The following is a 22,789-nucleotide window of genomic DNA, read 5'->3' as shown; positions in this document are numbered from 1 at the left end:
ATTTATCACCTCTGTAGTTGTATAATGATCATAACAATCTGATTTCACAGGATTTCCATCCCATGGCCCAAGCACATCCCCCTACCCCCCAAACTGTCTCCTCCGGAGACCATAAGCTTTTCAATGTCTGTGAGTCAGCATCTGTTCTGCAAAGAAGTTCCGTCTGTCCTGTTTTCAGATCCCACAGGTCAGTGAAAGCATTGGATGTTCGTGTCTCACTGTCTGGCTGACTTCACTTAGCATGGTAATTTCTGGGTCCATCTGTGTTGCTAAAAATGTGGGTATTTCGTTCCTTTTAATGGCTGAGTCATATTCCATCGTGTATATGGACCACATCTTCTGGATCCACTCCTCTGTCGATGGACATTAAAAATAGGGAGCACTTCACGGATTTGCGTGTCATCCGTGCGCAGGGGCCAAGCTAATCTTCTCTGCATCGTTCTGGTTTTAGTGTATGTGCTGCTGAAGCGAGCACTGTGGCCTCTTGATACAAACTCCTTCTGTGGCCTCCTGCCCTAAGGGTATTGGCGACTGCTGGGGCAGGGGCTCATTCCCATCTGCAGTGGCTTTAACGGGGGCAGAGTGTAGCTTCCAGTGTCAGTAGAATCACGTGCCCATAATTCTTTAGGTACGAAGCCTAGCAATTCGTCTTGTTCAGTGTCTTTCTCGTCAGAGTATGTGATGGAGGGAGTTCCCATTGTGGTGCCGCAGAAACGAATCTGACTAGAATCCGTGAGGACGCGGGTTTGATCCTGGCCTTGCGTAGTGGGTGAAGGATCTGGCGTTGCCATGAGCTGCGCTGTCGGTCAGACGAGACTCGGATCCTGTGTGGCTGCGGCTGCAGCTGGAGCTCCAATTAGACCCCTGGCCTGGGAACTTCCATATGCCACACATGCGGCCCTAAAAAGCAAAAAAGAGTATATGATGGAGAAAGCCTGATTGATCCTTTAAATATAGGAATGTTTCTCCTTTAGGAATAAAGGAAATATGGACTTCATCAGCTTCTCATCAGTCTCTGCCTGTCAGGTGAAGGGGAAAAGTAGCATCTTCCTTTTAAGTTCCCCTCAGTCGAATCCTAAAGGGACCAATTTAAGAGCCTTACCAGGCACGTCAGAAGTCCCTACCACCTGCACTGAGGTGTCACTCCGAGGGAGGGAGCCTTTAAAGGTGGCCCCTCTATTGACTTGGGTTTTTTTTTTTTTTTTGTCTTTTGTCCTTTTAGGGCTGCACCCGCGGCATATGCTGGTTCCCAGGCAAGGGGTTGAATCGGAGCTACAGCTACTGGCCTACACCACAGCTCACAGCAGGGCCAGATCCTTAACCACTGAGTGAGGCCAGGGCTCGAACCCACAACCTCGTGGTTCCTAGTCAGACTCGTTTCTGCTGTGCCATCATGGCAACTCCCGATTTGACTTCTGATTGTTTCTTCTTGTGTAATCATTTCTGCCTCTCCCAGGGTGTCAGAGAGGAGAAGGGGAGAGACTCCCCATGTTCCCTCAGAGCAGCCCTGTTCTTATTTAACTCGAAATTCCGGCCTAAAATCCAGTTTTCCTTTTAGGTTTCTCCTTCATAACTTACAGTTCGGTTTCTGATACCCTGGTTTTCTGCAGTAAAAAGCAAACTTTAGGTTTCTCTACCCGTTGTGGAGTGAACCGGGTAGGGTGGCAGTTAATCTTGGACTGGCACTGAGTACTTAATTGGTGCAGTTGAAGGTTCATAATATTTTTTTCTTTTTTGCTTTTAAGGGCCGCACCCTCGGCATGTGGAGATTCCCAGGCTAGGAGGTGAATCGGAGCTCCGGCTGCTGGCCTGCGCCACAGCCACAGCCACAGCCACAGCAACGCAGGATCCGAGCCACTTCTGCGACCTGCACCACAGCTCAGAGCAACACCGGATCCCCGATCCACCGAGCGAGGCCAGGGGTCGAACCCTCATCCTCATGGATACTAGTCAGATTCATTTCTGCTGCACCACAGCAGGAACTCCTGAAGTTTCGTAAGTTTTGTAGATGTCCCTTTTTCGTTCTTTTTAATGGTTTTGAAAAGTTGGTCAGCCAGTGTAACAGGGGTCTGTGTGTAACATGGACCAACCTAGATTGTCTTTTGACTGGAGTAGCGAAACCCTCATCTGAGCCTTCTAAACAGTCAGAGTTCAGGAAAGGACCGTCTTGGTGGTTAGAGAATGATTCAGGAGGAATTTTCTTTGTGGCTCAGTGGTTAACGAACCTGACTAGGATTCGTCAACTAGCTGTGGCAATGCCAGATCCTTAATCCATGGTGCTATATATATATATATATATAGCAGGAATGCCACTAATAGCTGTATTAACTGACACAGATCTGAAAACCTGGGCTTGTACAAACAGATGGTTAACTCAGATTCCTTAGCAGATCCCAGTGGATCCAGACTTTGATCAGGAAACTCCTTATCTAAGGCCCTGAGTTCTGCTTGGGCAGAGTTCAGCCCTGTCTGCAATAGGTTTCTCCTTGGAGGGAGCTGTAATCACTTCTGATTTTTTTATCCTTCTTTACTGGGGAAGAGGGAGCAGGAGGAGGTGTAAGAGTCAGAAGAGAAAAAGAGGTAGTGTCCGCGCCAGGCAGCTGAGACGGCAGACGAGGTGCCGAGGGAGGGCAGTGCCAGTGCCAGCGGCTCTTTCACGTTCTGACAGAGTTTCAGCAGTTGCTTGTTGTTTCCTGCAAAGAAGGTGCTCTATCATTTCCTCTTTTAGAGGCATCTAAATCCCAATTAAAGTAAGAATTGCATTTGGTCTGTTTGATCTTTTGGCCAGCCTTTTCTGTTTGTGCAGAAATACCAATTTTGGGATATCCAGAGAACCCCAATTTGGCCATTTTAAGTGGAGATCTCTTCATATAATTAGGTAGGTGCTTGGAAATAGGCGCGCCTGAAGTAGCGTACATGAATCTGGCTGGGGTGTATGTTGGAGGTTAGTTTTGTGATCCTCCTCTGTGTTTGAGAGACTGTTTCCCGTTTTAAGCTGACTCTACTGGGGGTAAACATTTGCTAATGAAACTGTGGTGAGCAGTGTGTTGCTTGTGGGCTCGACTCTGGGTGTCAGCCTCATCGTCTGCCCTCTCACGTGGCTCGGTTTCTCCCTTGGGTGATCTTAGATCACTGTGGGTACTCAGATTACTGATGGATCAGTTCTTAGGAGTGATCCCCTGGATGAGCAAGTCCTTCTCTGATGAGTGGGTTTCCCTCGGAGACGCTGCAGGGTATGAGTCCTCTGCCTCCACCACTCCTGTAATTTCGCGGTTGCCTGCGAAAGCTGTAACTGACCAGGAGGGTCTTGTTCCTCTTCTTGGGAGCAGAAGCTCTCATGTGCTGTCTTCACTTTTATCCCAACAGATTCTATTCAGGCAGCCAAATTGAGGCAAAGCATCAGATCAGTCTCTTACCTGACCCCTCAGCCCAGGCCAATCAGCCTCCTTCAACTGACCAAACCCTGGTCCCCCTCAGCCAGCCGCCACCCCAGCGCCTTTTGACTGCGTGGGCATTACCCATCAGCATCTTCCAGCCAGCTTCCCCCGCCCCAATGTCTGTCATCTCTGTGGGTATTTTCCTGGTGTCTTTCAACTAGGCCCCCTGCCCGGTACCTTTTAACTGGGACACCAGGTGCCTGGTAAACCCGGGATCATAAACCAACACAGGAAATCTGAGAAACAAGAAGGACACACCCAAATTTGTTTCGACCCCCAGTGAGGTGGGCAGGTGCAAGGGGCTCCTGCCGGTACCCAGGCTCTGATTCCTTGTAAAGTTCAGGCGAAGGAGAGACGTCTGCCATGGGCCCTTCGAGGTCGTCAAAACTGCCACCTGAAAAAGGTGCAGCGTGAGAGTCGTGAGTTAAGTTTTATTTGGGGCAAAATGAGGACTAAAGCCCGAGAGACAGCCGTTCCGATGGCTCTGAGAAAATGCCCCAGAGAGTTCAGGGGTGGGGTGAATACACGGAGGATTCTGGTGAGGGTGCGTGCGGTCAGGCACCCATTTTGGCAGGGGCTTGCTGCTGGTCTCGGGAAAGTCACTGTTTGTCACAGGGAGCAGATGCTACCACTGGGCATTTCACTGCTTTTCCAGACAAGGAGATGCAAGCACTGGGGCCACGAAGTCTTCTCGTGGAAGCATCCGACGCTCTGAAGACCCCTTCGGCCGGTTTTCCCTGGCGCAGAGGCCTCACTCCTGACCTCACCCCCACCTCCTTTTAGGTGAGTTGAAGCTTAGCTGCTTCAGTAGCACATGACTTCATCGCTGTAGAGGTAGGTGGCGAGTGTCAGAACCGGAGCGGACAACCTTCAGCCCAGGCCACTAAAACGTTCTGCATGTCAGCAGTGAGGCTGTTTCACATTCTTATCATTTGTGCGTTCATTGGAGCAGCACTTTCATTTTTAATTTATTATTATTATTTTTTGGCTGCCCAGAGGCCTGTGGAGTTCCTGGGTCAGGGATCAGATCTGAGCCACAGTTGAGACCTACGCTGAATGTGTGGCAACCCTGGATCCTTTAAGCCAATGTGCTGGGCCGGGGTCCACCCCGCGTCCTGTGCTCCAGGGCCGCCGCAGATCCGGTTGTGCCACAGGGGAAGCTTTTAATTTCCCTCACAGCTTAGCTGTTTGGTGCAAGATAACTAGCTTTTGGCCTGTCCTGACTTTCAACATGAAATTTAATCATTTTTATTTAGCTTTTGATTTAAAGAGAGAGATGTGCAATTCTTCCTTTTACGTGAACACTTAAGAGGCCAGTGCAGCATTCTTAATTGGCCCAACACCAGTATTGTTTTGTCTCAGGGAATAGGGAGCCCTGAAGAGAAGCGGGGGCATGGCTGGTCTCTGGAGCAGTTAGAACTCACACGATTTTCCATTAAGTTTGTGCTTTTTTATAGCTGCGCCTGCGGCACATGGAGGTTCCCAGCTAGGGGTCGAATTGGAACTACACCTGCCGGCCCACACCACAGCCACAGCCACGCCAGATCTGAGCTGCATCTGTGACCTACACCAAAGGTCATGGCCACGCCAGATCCTTAACTCACTCAGCAAGGCCAGGGATTGAACCCATGTCCTCATGGATACTAATCAGGTTCATTACCGCTGAGCCACCAGGGGAAGGCCCAAGTTCGTAGTCTTATGGGTGTAGTTCCTGGTGCCCAGAACAATTACAGTAGTGATATCAAAAATCACTGATCACCCAATACCATAAAAATGCAGTGTTTCCATTTTTTTCAGTTTTTAATGAATGCCATGTGGCCTGGAGACCTAAAGTGAGCAGAGGGTGCTGCCCGGTCGTGCCGACGCACTTGCTGGATGCAGGGCTGCGTCATTTGTAAAGAACAAAGTATGTGTGAAGGCAGCATGGCAGGGTCGCCTGCGTTAGGACCAACAAGGAGCCTCAGTTTATGGTGTGGGATGGGCCCGAGGTGGTCGGGCGGGACGTAGGACGCAGGACTCGTGCTCGGTGACGCCTCCACCCTGTGGCTAATCTCTGCCTCCTGTTTCCTTCTGCCTTAAGTGAACCCAGCCTGAGGCCTCGACCAAGCCTTGATCTGTGTCACCTGACTGCTTGTGCAGATCTGGGCCGCAGGTGTCTCCCAGCCCCTGGGGCGGGAGGTCCAGGTCTCAGGACACTTAGACTTTTTGGGGGTGGGGGGTATTTTTTTTGCATTGAGATGAAATTAACATGAAAAACCATTTTTTTACAGTGAGCAAACTGCCATTTGGCATATTAGTGTTGTACCATCGTCACCTCTGTCTGGTTCCAAAACATTTTATTACCTCAAAAGAGAACACTCCATTGTTAGTGATCAGCCCCATTCTCCTCTCCCCTCCGCCTCCGGCAGCCACTAGTGAGCGTTCTGTATTGTTCCATTGACCCGTTCTAGGAGGCTTCTTTTTTCTGTCTTTTTGCCTTTTCTAGGGCCGCACCCACAGCATATGGAGGTTCCTAGGCCAGGGGTCGAATTGGAGCTGTAGCCACTGGCCTACACCACAGCCACAGCAATGCAGGATCCAAGCCGAGTCATTGGCCTACACCATAGCCACAGCAATGCAGGATCCAAGCCGAGTCTGCGACCTACACCACAGTTCACGGCAACGCTGGATCCTTAACCCACTGAGCAAGTCCAGGGATCAAACCTGCAACCTCATGGTTCCCAGTCGGATTTGTTAACCACTGCGCCACGACGGGAACTCCTCTAGGAGGCTTTTTGTATCTGACTGATTTTACTGGGCTTAATGTTTTCGAGATTTATCCACAGTGTAGTGTGTGCTGTTACTCTATTCTTTTTTTTTGTGGCTGAATAATATTCCCTTGTATGTTTTGTTTGTCCATTTATCTTTGGTAGGCATCTGTGGTTTTCCACCTTTTGGCTAATGTGAGGAATAATGCTGTGACGGTGGCATACAAGTGTCTGTAACGCTGTGACCGTGGTGTGCCGGTGTCTGTGGAGTCTCTGATTTTAGTTCTTTTAGATGGATTCCCAGAAACAGAATGCCAGATCACATGGTAATTGATACGACATTGAACTCTGTGAGTTGCTGCTAGATTTCACCATAGCAGCCACACCATTCTGCATTACCCATTACAGTGTACAAAGATTCTGATTTCTCTACGTGCTTGCCAACACTTTTTTTCTGTTAAAAAAATTAGTAGCTTTCCTGGTGGCTATGAAGTGGCATCTCACTGTGGTTTTTGTGGGCATTTCCATGATTAAGAATTTTGAGCATCTTTTTATATGCTTGCTTGTTGGCCATTTGTATGTCTTCCTTGGAGAAATGTCCACTCAGATCATTTCGAACTGGGGTGTTTGTCTTTTTGTTGCTTAGTTTTAAGAGTTCTTTATGTATTCTAGATACTAGAGTCTTAGGAGATACATGACTTGTAAGAATTTTCTTCTGGTCATTTCTCCACGTTGGTAGTGTCTTTATTTTTGGCTGCACCCTCAGCATGTGGAAGTTCCTGGACCAGGGATCAAACCCATGCCACAGTTGTGGCCTGTGCCACAGCTGTGGCAATGCCAGATCCTTGATGGTGTCCTTACTTAGATGGACAAAAGTTTTGAATTTGATGAAGTCTGGTTTATGTGGGGCTTTTGTTGTTGTTGCTCTTACTGTTGATGTCACACCAGAGAATCCACTGCCAAATCCACGGTTCTGAAGAACAACCTGTTTCTTTCAAGAGTTGTGTTTAGGTCTTTCATCCGTTTTGAATAAGTTTTGTTTTTTTCTTTGCTTTTTAGGGCCACACCTGCAGCATATGGAGGTTCCCAGGCTAAAGGGTGAATCGGAGCTACAGCTTCTGGCCTACACCACAGCCACGCAGGATCTGAGCCACATCTGCAGCCTACATCACACCTCAAGGCAATGCCGGATCCTTAACCCATGGAGTGAGGCCGGGGATTGAACCCACAGCCTCATGGTTCCTAGTCAGATTTGTTTCAGCTGTGCCACAACTGGAACTCCTTGAGCAAGTTTTTGAATATGGTGTGAGATGAGGGCCTAACCTCATTAAGAATTTGTTTTACGGAGTTCCCGTCATGGTGCAGTGGGTAACCAATCCGACTAGGAACCATGAGGTTGTGGGTTCGATCCCTGGCCTTGCTCTGTGGGTTAAGGATCTGGCATTGCCGTGAGCTGTGGTATAGATTGCAGACGCGGCTTAGATCCTGCGTTGCTGTGGCTCTGGTGTAGGCTGGCAGCTATAGCTCCAATTTGACCTCTAGCCTGGGAACCTCCATATGCCGTGAGAGCGGCCCAAGAAATGGCAAAAAGACAAAAAAAAAAAAAGAATTTGTTTTACAAATTTGATTATTTTATTGAGGTATAGTTGATTTACAGTGTTCTGCTGTACAGCAAAATGATTCAGCTTTACAGTAAAGTGATATATATTTTTCAAAAATGATATGTAATCTTGTTGTTTTTCCATCCTATATGTACTAGTTTGTATCCACTAATCCCAGACTCCCAATCCATCCTTCCCCTGACCCCTCTCACTTATGGCAGCCCCAAGTCTGTTCTCCATGTCTGTGAATCTGTTTCTGTTTCATAGATGTGTGCAACCAAGAGATTCCACAGGTAAGTGCTATCATATGGCATTTGTCTCCTTCTGACGTGACTTAGTATGTAATCTCTGCGTCTATCCATGTTGTTGCAGATTGCATCATTTCATTCCCTATGGCCAAATAGTACTCCAGTATGTGTGTGTGTGTGTGTGTGTGTGTGTGTGTGTGTGTGTGCGCGCGCGCGCATACCATGTCTTTATCCATTCATCTGTCAAAGGACATTTAGGTTGTTTCCATGTCTTGACTATTGTGAATAATGATGCTATGAATATAGAAGTAAATGTATCTTTTTGATTTATAGCTTTGTCCAGATATATGCCCAGGAGTGGGATTGCTAAGTCGTAAGGCAATTCTATTTTTATTTTTTTCCTTTTTTTTTGGGCTGTCGCCTGGCATGTGGAGCTCCTCGGGCCAGGGATCAGATCCGAGTTTCAGTTATGACCTAAGCCGCAGCTATGGCAATGCCAGATCCTTAACCTGCTGTGCTGGGCTGGGGATCGAACCTGCATCCCAGCACTCCCAAGTTGCCACTGATCTGGTTGCCTCACAGTGGAAACTCCTATTTTTGGGTTTTTGAGGCATCTCCATACTGTTTTCTGTAGTGACTGCACCAGCTTACATTCCCAGCAGCAGTGCAGGCGGGTCCCTTTTCTCCACACCCTCTCCAGCATTTTTTATTTGTAGACGTTTTAATGATGGCCATTCTGACTGGTGTGAGGTGGCACCTCGTTGTAATTTTGATTTCCATTTCTTTAATAATTAGCAATGTTTCCATGTGCCTGTCTTATTCGGAGAAGTATCTACTTAGGTCTGCCCGTTTTTCGATTGCTATGAGCTGTTTATGTATGTTGGACATAAAGCCCTTGTCAGTCGCATCATTTTCTCCCAGACTAGTTTGTCTCTTCATTTTGTTAATGGTTTTCTTTGCTGTACAGAAGCTTGTAAGTTTGATTAGGTCCCATTTGTTTATTTTTGCTTTTATTTCTATTGCCTTGGGAAACTGATCTAAGAAAACACAGGTATGATTTGTGTCAGAGAATGTTTTGCCTGTGTCCTCTTCTGAGAGTTTTATGGTGTCGTATCTTATTGTTAAGTCTTTAAACCATTTTGAGTTTATTTTTGTGTATGGTGTGAGGGTGTGGTTTACAGCAGCTGTACACGTTTCCCACCACCACTTGCTGAAGAGACTGTCTTTTTCCCACTGTATATTCTTGCCTCCTTCCTTGAAGATTGATATGTGGGTTTACTTCTGGATTCTGTTTTTTCCATTGATCCATATGTCTGTTTTTTGCCGTTACCATGCTGTTTTGGTTACCATAGCTTTGTAGTATTGTCTGAAGTCAGGGAGGATTATGCCTTATACTTCGTTCTTTTTCCTTAGTGTTGCTCTGGCAATTCTGGGTCTTTTGTAGGTCTATATAAATTTTAGGATTATTTTTTCCAGTTTTGTGAAAAATGTCATGGATAATTTGATAGGGATCAAATTAAATCTGTAGATTGCTCGAGTAGTATGGCCATTTTAATATTAGTTCTTCCAGTCCAAGAGTATGGGATATCTTTCCATTTCTTTGAGTCATCTTCAACTTCTTTATTCATATTTTATAGTTCTTAGCATGTCTTTCATCTCTTTAGTTAGCCAATCTCCTTCTTTAGACTCACATCCATTTTCTCAGCACCATCTGAAAGGACTCTCCTTTTTCCATTGATTGGTCTATGGCCATTTGACCATGCATGGGAGGGTTTCTCTCTAGGCTCTGTTCTCTTGTATTGGCCTATATGTCCATCCTGTGCCACTACCAGTTTCTTTTGTTTTGTTTTGTCTTTTTGCTTTTTCTAGGGCCGCACCCGCAGCATATGGAGGTTCATAGGCTAGGCGTCGAATTGGAGCTATAGCTACCAAGCCTACATCACGGCCACAGCAACGCAGGATCCGAGCCTCCTCTGCAACCTGCTGTAGGATCCAGCTCATGGCAACGCTGGATCCTTAACCCACTGAGCAAGGCCTGGGATCAAACCCGCAACCTCATGGTTCCCAGTCAGATTTGTTAATCACTGAGCCATGACGGGAACTCCGCCACTACCAGTTTTGATTACTGTAGGAGTCAAAACTGGAAGTGTGAGTCCTTCAACCTTCCTTTTCAAGCTTGTTTTCATTATGTGGGGCTCCCTGCAATTCTATATGGATTTGAGAAGTGGCCTTTATATTTCTACAAAAAGCACCATTGGTTTTTCTTTTTTTAGGCTGCACCTGTGGCATATGGAAGGTCCCAGGCTAGGGATTGAATTGGTGCTGCCATCTGCTGGCCTACACCACAGCCATAGCAACACCACATCTGACCTGCACGTGCAACCTATGTGTCAACGCAAGATCCTTAACCCACTGAGTGAGGCCAGGGATCGAACCCACATCCTCATGGATCCTAGTCAGGTTCTTAACCTGCTGAGTCACAATAGGAACTCCCAAGGCCACTGGAATTTTAGAATTTTGATAGAGATCTCTCTTTTTTTTTTTGCATTTTTGTCTTTTTGCATTTTCTAGGGCCACTCCCACGGCATATGGAGGTTCCCAGGTAGGGGTCCAATCAGAGCTGTTGCTGCTGGCCTACACCACAGCCACAGTAACGCGGGATCCGAGCCACGTCTGCAACCTACACCACAGCTCACAGCAACGCTGATCCTTAACCCACTGAGCAAGGCCAGAGATCGAACCCGTAACCTCATGGTCCCTAGTTGAACCACCGAGCCATGATGGGAACTCATGAGGCCTTTTTTTTAGGGCCTCACCCGTGGCATATGGAGGTTCCAGGCTAGGGTTCGAATCGGAGCTGTAGCTGCTGGCTGTGCCACAGCAACGTGGGATCCAAGCTGATTCTGTAACCTGTACCACAGCTCATGGCAACGCCGTATCCCTAATCTGCTGAGTGAGGCCAGGAATCGAACCTGCAACCTCATGGTTCTTAGTTGGATTCGTTTCCACTGCCCCATGATGGGAACTCCTTGATAGAGATTCTGTAGACTCTAGATACTTGTTAAGTATTGTCATCTTAACAGTGTTAAGCCAGCAAATCCACGGACACAGACAGACGCCTGGGCACCTTATTTAGGTCTTTGATTTCTCTCAGTGATGTTTTTATACTTTTTAGTGTACAAGTTGCTCACTTCCTCGATAAAATTTACTCTGGGGTATTTTATTCTTTTGGATGCTATTATAAATGGTATTTGTTTCCTTAGTTTCTTTTTCAGATTCATTGCTGGTATAGAAACAAATATGACTTTTGTATGTCAATCCTGTACCTGCACCTTTGCTGGATGAGTTTATTCGCTCCAGTAGTTTTTTGTGGCTCATTATAGTTTTACTTATTCCCTGATAACTTCAAAGCCTTTGAATTACTTTTTTTGGCTGGGCCTGCAGTACAGTGTTGAACAGCAGTGCTGAACATGAACAGCCTGGTTCTGGTCACAGGGAGAAAGTCGTAAGTCTTTCACCGCTAAGTATGATGCGAGCTGTGGGTTTTTCCTCAATGCCTCTTATTATGTTGAGGAAGTTCCCTTTGATGCTTAGTAAGAAGGTGTTGGATTTTTTTTTCTTTCATCTTTTTTAGGGCTGCACCCATGGCACATGGAGGGTCCCAGGCTAGGGGCGGAATCGGAGCTGTAGCTGCCGGCCTCCACCACAGCCACAGCAGTGCGGGATCCGAGCAGCATCTGTGACCTACGCTACAGCTCATGGTAACGCAGGATCCTTAACCACTGAGCGAGGCCAGGAATCGAACCTGCAACCTCATAGATGCTAGTCAGATTCGTTTCTGCTGAGCCACGATGGGAACTCTGTTGGATAGTCCTCAGATGATTCTTCTGCATCAGTTGGGATGATCGTTTTTTTCCCCTGGCCCTGCATTCTGTTAATGTGCATTGCACTGATTTTCTTGTGTTGGATGCCTCTGGCGTTCTGGGATAAATTCTCCTCCATCATGGCATATAATCTATGCTGATAGATTTGTTTCGCTAGTATTTTGTTGGGGATTTTTGTGTCTCTACTCATAAAGGATACTGGTGCCTTTGTCTGGCTTTGTTACCAAGATAACACTGGCTTTATAGGATGAGTCAGGAAGTGTCCTTCTTCTGATTTTTTGGGAAGAATTTGGAAAGCATTGTTAATTTGTCTTTAAATTCTTGGGAGAATTCAGGAACAAGGCCATCTGGTTCAATATTTTTCTCAAATGGTTTTTTTTTTTTTTCTTTTCATGTTTTTTCCCCACACCTGCAACGTGGGGGAGTTCCAGGTCAGGGGATGGAACCTGCACCATAGGCAATGACCCAGGCCCTTAACGCACTGTGCCACAGGAGAAGCCCCATCTGGACATTCAACCCCCCACCTCTGTTGTTCCACATGTTAGGAGGAAATCCCTAGAAGTCACAGACAAAGCCCACAGTGGCCAGCATGGCCTCAGGGGCAGCCGCTCGGTTGTGTGGGGTCCTTAACTGCATTTTCTAGGGATTAGGAGAAGGGATAGGAAGAAACAGAGTCAGTCTGCAGGCTGAGAAGAAAGGGGACACCTGGAAAGGGCGGGAGGAGGAATGACAGCACGTATGTGTGTGTAGCAGGATGTGGAAGGGGGCAGTTTCTTTAAAGAAACGCAGTTAATTTTATTATCGTTGTACGTGTCATCACAACCCAGTCTTACAGCGTTTCCATCCCAAACCCCAGCCCATCCCTCACCCCCAGCCTGTCTCCGTTAGTCACCAACCATAAGCTTTTCAAACTCTGTGGGTCAGTTTCTGTTCTGCACATAAGTTCATTGTGTCCTTTTTTAAGATTCCACATATAAGTGATAGCACGTGACGTTTGTGTTACTGTCTAACTTCACTGAGCATAATTTCTAGGTCCATCTTTGCTGCTGCAAATGCCATTATTTCATTCCTTGTCATGGCTGAGTAATATTCTATTGTGTGTTTGTACCACATCTTCTTGATCCACTCCTCTGTCGATGGACATTTAGGTTGTTTCATGTCTTGGCTTTTGTATGTAGTGCTGCAGTGAACACTGAGGTACATGTGTCTTTTTGAGTCATGGCTTCCTCTGGATAGGTGCCCAGGAGTGGGACTGCTGGGTCCAATGGTAATTTTATTTTTAGTTTTTTGAGGAATCTCCATAGTGTTTTCCATTGTGGCTGCACCAATTTACATTCCCACCAACAGTGTGAGAGGGTTCCCTTTTCTCCACACCCTCGCAGCATTTATTGTTTGTAGACTTTGATGATGGCCATTCTGGCTGGTGGGAAGGTGGTACCACGTAATAGTTTTGATATTTTTCTAATAATTACTGATGTGGAACATCTTTTCATGTGTGTTTTGGCCATCAGTATGTCTTCTTTGGATAATTGTCTGTTTATACCTTTTGCCCATTTTTTTGACGGGGTTGTGCATCTTTTGGCATTGAGCTATAAGGAGGTGTTTATCTGTTTTGGAGATATCCCTTGTCAGTTCTTCATTTGCAAATATTTTCTCCCTTTCTGTGGGTTGTCTCTTTGTTTTGTTTACGGTTTCCTTTGCTCTGCAAAACCTTTTAAGTTTAATTAGGTCCCATTTGTTTTTGTTTTTACTGTCATTGCTCTAAGTGGTGGACCTGAGAAGATATTGCTGTGGTTTATGTCAGAGAGTGTTTGGCCTATGTTTTCCTCTAAGTTTTTTAGTATCCAGTCTTATATTTAAGTCTTTAATCCATTTGGAGTTTAATGATGTGTATGGTGTTAGGAAGTGATCTGATTTCATTCTTTTATATGCAGTTGTCCAGTTTGCCCAGCACCACTTGTTGAAGGGACTCTTTTCTCCATTGTATATTTCTCCTTCATCACAGATGAGTTGACCGTAGGTGCATGGGTTTAATTCTGGGCTTTCTATCCTGTTCCACTGATCTATATTTCTGTCTTTGTGCTGGTGCCACACAGTTTTGATGACTGTAGCTTTGAGCTATAGTTTGAAGCCAGGGATCCTGGTTCCTCTAGCTCCATTTTTCTTTCTCAGGATGGCTTTGGCTATTTTCTGGTTTCTTTTGTGCTCCCAAACTTTAAAATATTTTGTTCGAGTTCTGTGGAAAATGCTATTGGTAATTTGATAGGGATTGCACTGAATCTGTAGATTGCCTTGTATAGCACAGTCATTTTGACAATGTTGGTTCTCCCAATCCAAGAACATGGTGTATCTTTCCATCTGTGTCATCTTTGATTTCTTTCATCAGCATCTTACAGTTTTCAGAGTATAGATCTTTTGTCTCTTTAGGTAGGTCTATTCCTAGGTTTTTAATTCTTTTTGTTGTTGTTGTTGTTGTTTTGCCATCTCTTGGGCCGCTCCTGCGGCATATGGAGGTTCCCAGGCTAGGGGTCTAATCGGAGCTGTAGTCACTGCCTACACCGGAGCCACAGCCACGCGGGATCGAGCCGCGTCTGCAACCTACGCCACAGCTCACGGCAACGCCGGATCCTTAACCCACTGAGCAAGGCCAGGGATCGAACCCGCAACCTCATGGTTCCTAGTGGGATTTGTTAGACACTGAGCCATGACGGGAACTCCTTTTAAATTCTTTTTGATGCTATGATACATGGGATTGTTTTCCTAATTTCTCTTTCTGATTTTTCATCATTAGCATATAGAAATGCAGTCAGTTTCTGTGTATTAATTTTGCACATTCAGCCATGAGCTCTGACAGTTTTCTGGTAGTGTCTTTAGGATTTTCTAGATACAGTATCATATCATCTGCAAGCAAACAGTGATAGTGTCATTTCTTCCTTTCCCGTGTGGATGCCTTGTCTCATATCTGACTGCCGTGACCAGGACTTTCAAAACTATGTTGAATAAAAGTGGTGAGAGTGGACATCCTTGTCTTTGCTCCTGATCATAGCGGGAATTCTTTCAGCTTTTCACCATTGAGAACGATGTTCGCTGTGGGTTTGTCGTATATGGCCTTTATCATGTTGAGGTAGGTTCCCTCTCTGCCCACTTTCTGGAAGGTTTTTATCAGAAATGGTTGTTGGATTTTGTCAAAAGCTTTTTCTGCATCTATTGAGAGGATCATAGGGGTTTTATTCTTCAGTGTGTTAATGTGGTGTATCACACTGATTTAGGCATACTGAAAATCCTTGCATCCCTGGGATGCATCCAACTTGATCATGGTGTAAAATCCTTTTGATGTACTGTTGGATTCAGTTTTCCAGTATTTTGTTGAAGATTTTGCAGCTATGTTCATCAGTGATACTGGCCTGTAATTTTATTTTTTGTGGTACCTTTGTCTGGTTTTGGTATCAGGGAGATGGTGGCCTCATAGAATGGGTTTGGGAGTGTCCCTTCCTCTGCAATTTTTTGGAATAATTTCAGAAGGATAGGTGTTAACGCTTGTCTAAATGTTTGATAGAATTCGCCTGTGAAGCCATCTGGTCCTGGACTTGGGTTTGAAGTTTTTATTTTTATTTTTTGGTCTTTTTAGGGCTGCACCCACAGCATATAGACGTGCCTGGGCTAGGGGTCGAATCGGAGCTTTAGCTGTCTGCCGATGCCACAGCCACAGCCACACAGGATTCATGCTGAGTCTGCGACCTACAGCACAGCTCACAGCAACGCTGGATCCTTAACCCACTGAGTGAGGCCAGGGATCGAACCTGCAACCTCATGGACACTAGCCAAGCTTGGAACCACTGCACCACAACAGGAACTCCTCCAGGTATTTTTTGGATTTCCTCTTTGATTGCTTCAGTGATCCACTGGCTGTTTAGCAGGGTATTGTTTAGTCTCCACGTTTGTCTTGTGCTGTTTTTTTCTTGTTCCTTTCCGGTCATGTGGCATTGTGGTCAGGAAAGACGCTTGGCATTTTACTTTTCTTAAATTTACTGAGGCTTGATTTGTGGCCCAGAGTGTGATCTATCCTAGAGAATGTTCCACGTGCACTTGAGAAGAACGTGTTTTCTGCTGCTTTGGGATGGAATGTTCTCTAAACATCTGTCAAGTCCATCTGGTGTAAGGCATTGTTTAAGGCCTGTGTTTCCTTGTTCGTCTCCCGTCTGGATGAGCTGTGCGTTGCTGTAAGGGGGTGTTCAAGTCCCCGCTATCATGCTGTCATCGTCAGTTGCTCCTTTTAAGGTTGTCAGCAGTTGCCTTATGCACTGAGCTGATCCTGTGTTGGGTGCGTGGAGATTTGCAGGTGTTACGTCCTCTTCTTGGGTTGATCCTTTGATCACTGTGTAATGTCCTCCTCTGTCTCTCAGAATATTCTTTAAGATCCACTTTGTCTGATAGGAGAATTGCAGCTCCAGCTTGCTTTTGATTTCCGTTTGCAGGGAATGTTTTCTTCCATCCTCTCACTTTCAATTTGTGTGTGTCCCTAGAAGTGACGTGGGTCTCGTGAAGACGGCGTGTACGTGGGTCTTGTTTTTGTATCCATACAGCCAGTTTGTATCTTTTGGTTGCAGCGTTTTGTGCATTTACATTTAAAATAATGTTTGATATGTATGTTCTTATTGGCATTTTATTGTTTTGGATTTGCTTTTGTTGGTCTTTTTTCTTTCCTTCTCTTGTGGTTTATCTTAAGGTGTTCTGTTTGGATTGCCTTTTCTTATTTGTGTATCTGTTGTAGATTTTTGGTTTGCAGTTACCATAAGGTTTTGATATTGGAAGAGACAGTGTGTGTGTATGTGGTTTTAAACTATTGGTCTCTCAGTTGCAGACGCGTGTCCAGTGTCCTGCCTTTGTGATCTCCCCTGCTCACGGTTTCTGGGTTGGTGGCGACTTGAGTGTGGGTGATTTCCTGCCACCAGTGAGCCTTGTCATTTCTCCTGTTTTCTTTCTCGTTGGGGCCTTTTCTTTTCCCCCTAGAGACGCTCCTTTAGAATCTGTTGTAGGGCTGGCTTGGGGGGGCTGGATTCTCTCCGTTTTGGCTGGTGTGTGACACTTCTGACCTCGCCTTCAGAGCTGAATGAGGGCCTTGCTGGGCAGCGTGTTCTGGGTCGGAGGCTTTTTCCTCTCGTCACGTTGCGTGTGTCGGGCTGCTCCCTTCTGGCCTGCAGAGGCCTGCTGAGCAGTCAGCCCGTGGCCTCACCGGGGTCCCCCTGTGCGTTGTTTCTTTTCTCCGGCTGCTTCCAGTATTTTCTCTCTGTCTTTAATTTTGATTGATGTGTGTCTCAGGGTGTTCCTCCTTGGGTTCACCTGACGTGGCCCTCGCTGTGGTTCCTGGAGCCGAGTGAGCCATTCCTTCCCCACGTTAGGGAAGTGTTCGCTGCTCCCTCCTCGGGGCTTTTCTCCGGGCCTCTCCCTCCCCTCGTCCCGGCAGCCCCATCTCACGCGTGTTGGTGCCTTAACGTCCCAGAGGTCCCTGGGGCTGTCCTCACCTCCTCTCATCCTGTTGTCTGTATTCTGTCCTGTGTCAGGGGTTTCCGCTGCGGGCGTCCGCCTCGTGGGCTCTGCTGTGGGCTCCTCCCAGTGAATTTTTCATTTGGTGATTGTGGTGTTTATCTCTGCTTTTTTGGGAGGGGGGGCACTCCCATCTCTGCTTTTCTGTTTTTTAAATCTTCTTTTTCTTTGTTCGTTGTTTCTTGTAATTTATCGGCTTTGCCTCCAGTTTATTTTCGAGATCTTGAGTCGTCTTTACTGTCATCGGTCTAGAGTCTTTTTCATGGAGGTTCGTAATCTCCACCTCATTTAGCTGTTTTTTTTGGTTCTCCTTGTTCCCTTAGCTCAGGCACAATTCTCTGCCTTTTCACCGTGTATAGATTTTGGGTGCGCTCTCCTTTCTGCCGACAGTGGGGTTGTCGCCTCTCTTGCTTCTGGTGTCGGCCCCCTGCCGTGTGGCTGACGTGGGTGGGGGGGCTTGCTGTAGGCTTCCTGAAGGGAGGGACTGCCGCCTGCCCCCTGGTGGGTGGCGCCGATTCCTGTCCCTCTGGTGGGTGGGGCTCTGGCTCCGGCTGGGATTAGAGGTGGCTGTGGGATGGCGGGATTGCAGCGGGTCCTTAGGCAGCCCGTTTGCTGATGGGTGGGGCCCAGTTTTTCCAAAACGGCCCCCTCTAGAGGAGGTCATGCTGATGACTGTGCCCGCGACCTTAGACCTTCCCCCACGGTAAGCCACGGTCACCCCGTTTCCCAGGAGATCCTCCAGGGACCTCAGGCAGGTCTGACCCGGATTCCTGGGGCGTCTCTGCTTGGCCCTGGGACCCAGTGCCCAGGAAGGCCTGTGTGGGCCTTTCCAGCGTGGAGTCTCCGTGTCCCCCAGTCCCGGGGGCGCTCCTGTGCACACGCCCTGCTGCCCCTCCACACCCAATGCCCCGGGGGCTCCTCCTCCTGACGCCAGGTCCCTGGGCATGGGGCTCAGTTACTTTCCAGTCTGGGCTGCCCACCTGACAAGTGCGGTGTTGCTTATATTGCGTAATCCTGCCTCCTACCATCTCCGCGAGGCCTGTGTGTCCTAGAGTGAGATGTCTTTCAGTTTCCAGTCTGTTTTGTTGAAGGCTCTTCAGCAGTTGGTTGTAATTTTGTTGCTTTTCTGAGAAGCTGAGCTCCAGTCCTTCCCCCGCCATCCTCATCCCATCCTGTCTCCCCAGCAGTTGTCTGAAGCAGTGAAGCTGGGGCGCTCAGCAGGCTGATGAGAAGACGAGAGAAAGCCCAGGTGAACACAGGGAGGGAGAAGGGCCCTCGCCCCATGGGGGCGGGAGCGGGGGCGCCAGACGTTGTGGGGGACGCTGTGCACAACCACGAGGGCAGCAGAGTCTTCAACAGCCTCTCAGGTTTTCTGCATCTTTGGGACCAGTTCTAATAACCGGAACATGCCTGCACCCAGCAGCACGGGTCTGGAGAGCTTCATGCTGCTGCAAGGCCCCCAGGCCAGGGGTGCCCTGACCCTGTTGCACCAGAGGTGGTGACCAAAGGGTGTGAAACCTCTGGTGAAAGCTGTGCGGTGAGGAGCCCAGGGAGAGGAGGGCCCGGGACCAAGGACGCCCCACAGGGGGGCTGATGAGGCCGAGGTGGTGAGGAGGGGGGGCTCGGCCTCGGCAGGTGCCGAAGATGCAGTACATCAGCTGAGTGGGGACCGTTTGGTGAAGGGAAGATGCCCAGAGGCTTGTGCCCTCCTCACAGGGACAAGCCCTGTGCCCAAGCCCCTCGCCCCATCCTGGAGCAAGAAGGAGGTGCTGGGTCTTCTCCGAGCCAGCCTCCGGCTGAGCCTGCAGCTCCGGACGGCCTGAGCCCCTTTCTAGAGCAAGAGGGCTGAGTGGGGGGCCTTCGAGGAGGAGCGGCAGAGAGGGGGCACCTCTGCAGCTTAGAGGGTCTCGCCCGTTGCTGTCACTGTTAGGCCGACCCCCGTCGGACGTGTGACAGCCGCGGGCAGAGTGCGCTGCAGGGGAGAAGCTACCAGACGGTGGGGGTCTCAGCAGTGGCCAGCTTGCCAGGCGCTGGTTTCCAGGGTGTCTGTCGTTGGCTCAAGGGAGAGCTGGTGGGAAGAACAGACCTGAGATCCCCAACCCCTTGGGCAGGGCAGGGAGCGCCGCCCCAAGGCCAGGTCCCCTGCGAGTGGGCGCCGTCCTGTGGTCTGAGACCCTGTGGTCTCTTCCCCGGGTGCGTCAGTGTGACTTCTGGTTTTAGAAGGTGGCGGCCTGAGCCTGAGGGATGTTCCTTTTCCAACACGTGTCTGCACTGCCAGCTGGACGATGTGTCCAGACACAGCTGCTGGGAGGGGTGAGCCAAGGCCCCACCAGGTGTCCCTGCCACCCCCTCCCCACAAGGAACAGCCAACCATCCTGACGCAGGCAGCGTGGGCGGAGCTGCGCAGGCATCTGGGCCTTTCTCGTCCATCAGGTCAAGCGCGCATCTGGCGATGAGGGGCCAGGCTCATCTCCCTGCCAGCCTGGGTGTGACCAGGAGCAGCCTGGGGTCCAGCAGAGGCAAGAAAGGCGGCCCTGAGGGCCGTGGGCACCGGAGCGGCCACGCAAAGCCCTGCGGCCCAACATGGCTGGTGAGTGTGTGGGATGGAGGGGATGCGGGGAAGGGGCTGGGTGATAGGTGGGGACACTCGGTTCACGCCCAGTGAGGTGGGGCCGTGGGAGAGCCGAGTGGAGGAGGCTGGGGGTCTCAGGACAGACTCTAGGAGTAGGGCTGGGGCTGTTCTGGCAGAGGGGTGGACCTGGGGTCACCTAGGACATCCCCCAGGGTGAGAGGACACTGTCCTATCCCAGGAGGTGTAGAGGCCGCCTTGTTCCTGGGGTCCCCGTGATGGGCTCAGGGCCTCCCGTGTCATTCCTGCCACAGGCTCCCCCGACCCCTGCTGAGCTCATTGGTCTAAGCACTGCCTTCTGGACATGTCTGGGGGTTCCAGGAGCCTTGGGGGCCGTGACTAGACTAGGGCTCTGGGAAGGAGCCCACCCCAGGGGGTGCTGAGTTTCAGGAACCGCCCCTGCCTGAGCCCTGGGTGGCAGGGAGACCAGAAGGTGGGGGGTGGTGGGAAGGGCGGGTGTGGACCCACCCTGGCTCCTGGCAGGGAGTCCACCTGTGGTTCCAGGCTGGGGGGGCTGCCCCAAGCCAGGATGCAACGTTTCCTCAGGCCCCTGTCCGTCCTGGGCCCCACAGGGGCGCCTCTGGTACCCCCACCCATGGGCAGGGCCCTTAGGGCCACCCCCCCACCCCTGGGAAGGGCTGCCCAGACACGGCAAGCTGGCAGGAGCCCCACACGGCTGTGGTGGGCAGACTTGCTGGCTCCAGGCTCTGAGTCTGAGGCCCCGGCTGTCCCGCCAGACACAGGGCGTCTGTTTGCCCGTGAGCAGGAACACGGCCTCTCTGTTGCCTCCTGGGCCGGCTGGCCCCCCAGACGGGTGGTGGTGGGGCTCCACACAGACCCACCCTTGTGCCCACCTCAACCTGGCCTCCTGGCCCGAACCACCGTTCCCGCTGGGACCCCCCACAGTGCAGCTGGTGCTCTGGAAGGTGAGGGTGGTGGGAATCCGTCCCTCACAGCCAATGTCAGGCCTTTGCAGTCCTGGGCTGCACCCTAGTTGTCACTGCAGCACTCGGGAGGGTCACCAAGCAGCACACCATTAATCCAGTTCAGCCTGTGGTGACCGGGCCTCAGCACTGCTGCCCTAGGGACCCCCCGGCCCCAGGTTCGGGAGCAGGAGGCTCCAGGCATGAGACTGGGGGAGAAGGTCACAGAGGAGAGGCCGTGCCTTGCGCAGGGCCCGTGGGACGGCGGCCGTCCGTGCACCGGTCACTGTGGAGCCGCGTGCGTGGGGGCAGAGGGTTCTGAGGAGGGGCCAGGGCTTCCCTGCGGCCACATCGGGTACACAGTGGGCTGGGCTGTGGACAGTTCCCGCCCCGGGCAGCTCTTTCTGGGACAGACCAGGGCTGGGAGCAACACTGGGGTGCTGGTGTCTGGAGGGCCTGGTGCCGGGAACTGCAGGGACCCACTCTGGGGAGACAGGAAAGCCCCCAGGCCCCCTGGGCGGCCAGCAGCCACCCTCCTCTCCGGGTCTGCTTCTCTGGACGTCTGGGCGGAGACCCCACTCACCACTCAGAGCAGGCAGCCCACCGTCTTTCCCACTTTATTGCTCGGTGCACAAGCCCTGGGCCGCCTCTCACTTCGGTTCCGGCTCCGGCCACTCCCGTGACTTGAAGTAGCCCTTCAGGTCCTGGAGGCGGAGCGGCGGGAAGTAGGGTCCCAGCCTCTTCCGGATCCACCACTTGCCCTCGGCGGCGTGCTGGCCCCCCGGGCGGCTGAACTTGTACCTGTAGTGCTCTCCCCGGACCAACCTGCAGGGCGATGGCAGCCGGTCAGCCCGAGCCCCCCAGACGGCCCTGGGCTCAGGGACCCGGGTCTTCACTCCAGGGGGGCTGTGGCCCTGCACTAGGACCCCTCAGAGGGAGGCCCTGGGGGAGCTGGGGCCCTGAGCAGATGATGGCAGGGGCGGGGAGCAGGGCCTGTGGCCCCTGCTGTCCTGCACATCTCCAGGGTCGGGGGTGGAGGCTCAGCCGGCAGGTGGGGAAGGGTCCTGTTTGTGAGGGCGTCTGACCTGGGAGGGGCCGTGCCCTCGAAGGGGTTGATGCCCAGCAGGGACAGGGCCTGGGCGTCGTTGGCCAGGAGCTTGCCCGCCAGGTGGATGATCCATTCGTTGTGCTCATAGGTCTGTGGGAGAAGAGGACAGGGCAGTGGCTGTGGAGACAGCTGGCCGCCTGCCACTGCTGCCAACTCGGCCCCCTGGACACGTGCCCAATGGCTCCCACCGCTCTTCAGTCCAGCAGGATCTCAGGTGAGAGGCCAAGCCGCTGGGAGGCTGTCCTCCTGGGCAGAATGGGAGGGTGACCGTCCTGCAGGCGCTCCAGCCCGAGCAAGTGCTGGGGACGCTGGCTGCCCTGGTGGTAGCCACGCCTGCCTCGGCCCCCATCCGTGAGGCCTTGGCACCTGCAGCTCCTTGAACGAGCCTGGAAGATTCCTAGCAGGAATCCTGGGCATTGTCCCATCCCCACCAGCCCGCGTCCCCACTGAGGGCCTTACCTGGAAGGCGGCGAACCACATGAGCCAGTCCAGGCGGTAGTGGTACGGGGAGATGAGGCATGGCCGCCGCCTCAGGTCGCCGGGCTTGCACTTGAACTCATAGTCCTTCCACTCGGCATCAGGCGCGCTGGTGTTGGGGCTGGCCGTGCCCTGCAGGATGATCTCTGTGCGCTCCTTGGTGATGCTGGGGGGGCGGTGGGCACGTAGTT

General features: G+C 50.5%; 1 protein-coding gene, 1 long non-coding RNA gene and 1 other non-coding gene across 7 annotated transcripts in view; 1 reads left to right on the top strand and 2 right to left on the bottom strand.

Moving 5' to 3' along the window:
- Positions 1 to 368: 368 nt before the first annotated feature.
- On the bottom strand, positions 369 to 475 carry LOC125128600 (U6 spliceosomal RNA). Its single transcript, XR_007135295.1, has one exon. It is a non-coding gene; the product is annotated as a U6 spliceosomal RNA (small nuclear RNA).
- Positions 476 to 2,701: 2,226 nt separating this feature from the next.
- LOC125127657 (uncharacterized) lies at positions 2,702 to 22,359 on the top strand. Of its 2 annotated transcripts, XR_007135018.1 has the most exons (5): positions 2,702 to 2,878; positions 4,093 to 4,220; positions 18,649 to 18,710; positions 19,895 to 20,051; positions 22,210 to 22,359. It is a non-coding gene; the product is annotated as an uncharacterized LOC125127657 (long non-coding RNA). The 2 variants fall into 2 exon arrangements; XR_007135017.1 differs by lacking the exon at positions 2,702 to 2,878 and having other exon boundaries at positions 3,048 to 4,220.
- LMF1 (lipase maturation factor 1) overlaps positions 21,615 to 22,789 on the bottom strand; it is an 88,803-nt gene continuing 87,628 nt past the window's right edge. For all 4 annotated transcript variants that reach the window (XM_047781030.1, XM_047781029.1, XM_047781031.1 and 1 more), the window contains 3 exons: positions 22,581 to 22,764; positions 22,099 to 22,211; positions 21,615 to 21,838 (listed from right to left, as the gene is read on the bottom strand). In XM_047781030.1, coding sequence (XP_047636986.1) covers positions 21,664 to 21,838; positions 22,099 to 22,211; positions 22,581 to 22,764 — 472 coding nt within the window. In that variant the 3' untranslated portion in view covers positions 21,615 to 21,663. The remainder of the gene's footprint in view (positions 21,839 to 22,098; positions 22,212 to 22,580; positions 22,765 to 22,789) is intronic.

The sequence above is a fragment of the Phacochoerus africanus genome, chromosome 5 (assembly GCF_016906955.1).
Source record: "Phacochoerus africanus isolate WHEZ1 chromosome 5, ROS_Pafr_v1, whole genome shotgun sequence".
NCBI classification, from domain to species: domain Eukaryota; kingdom Metazoa; phylum Chordata; class Mammalia; order Artiodactyla; family Suidae; genus Phacochoerus; species Phacochoerus africanus.
The sequence above is the reverse complement of the archived record's forward strand: the minus strand, read 5'-3'. Positions and strand labels throughout refer to the sequence as shown.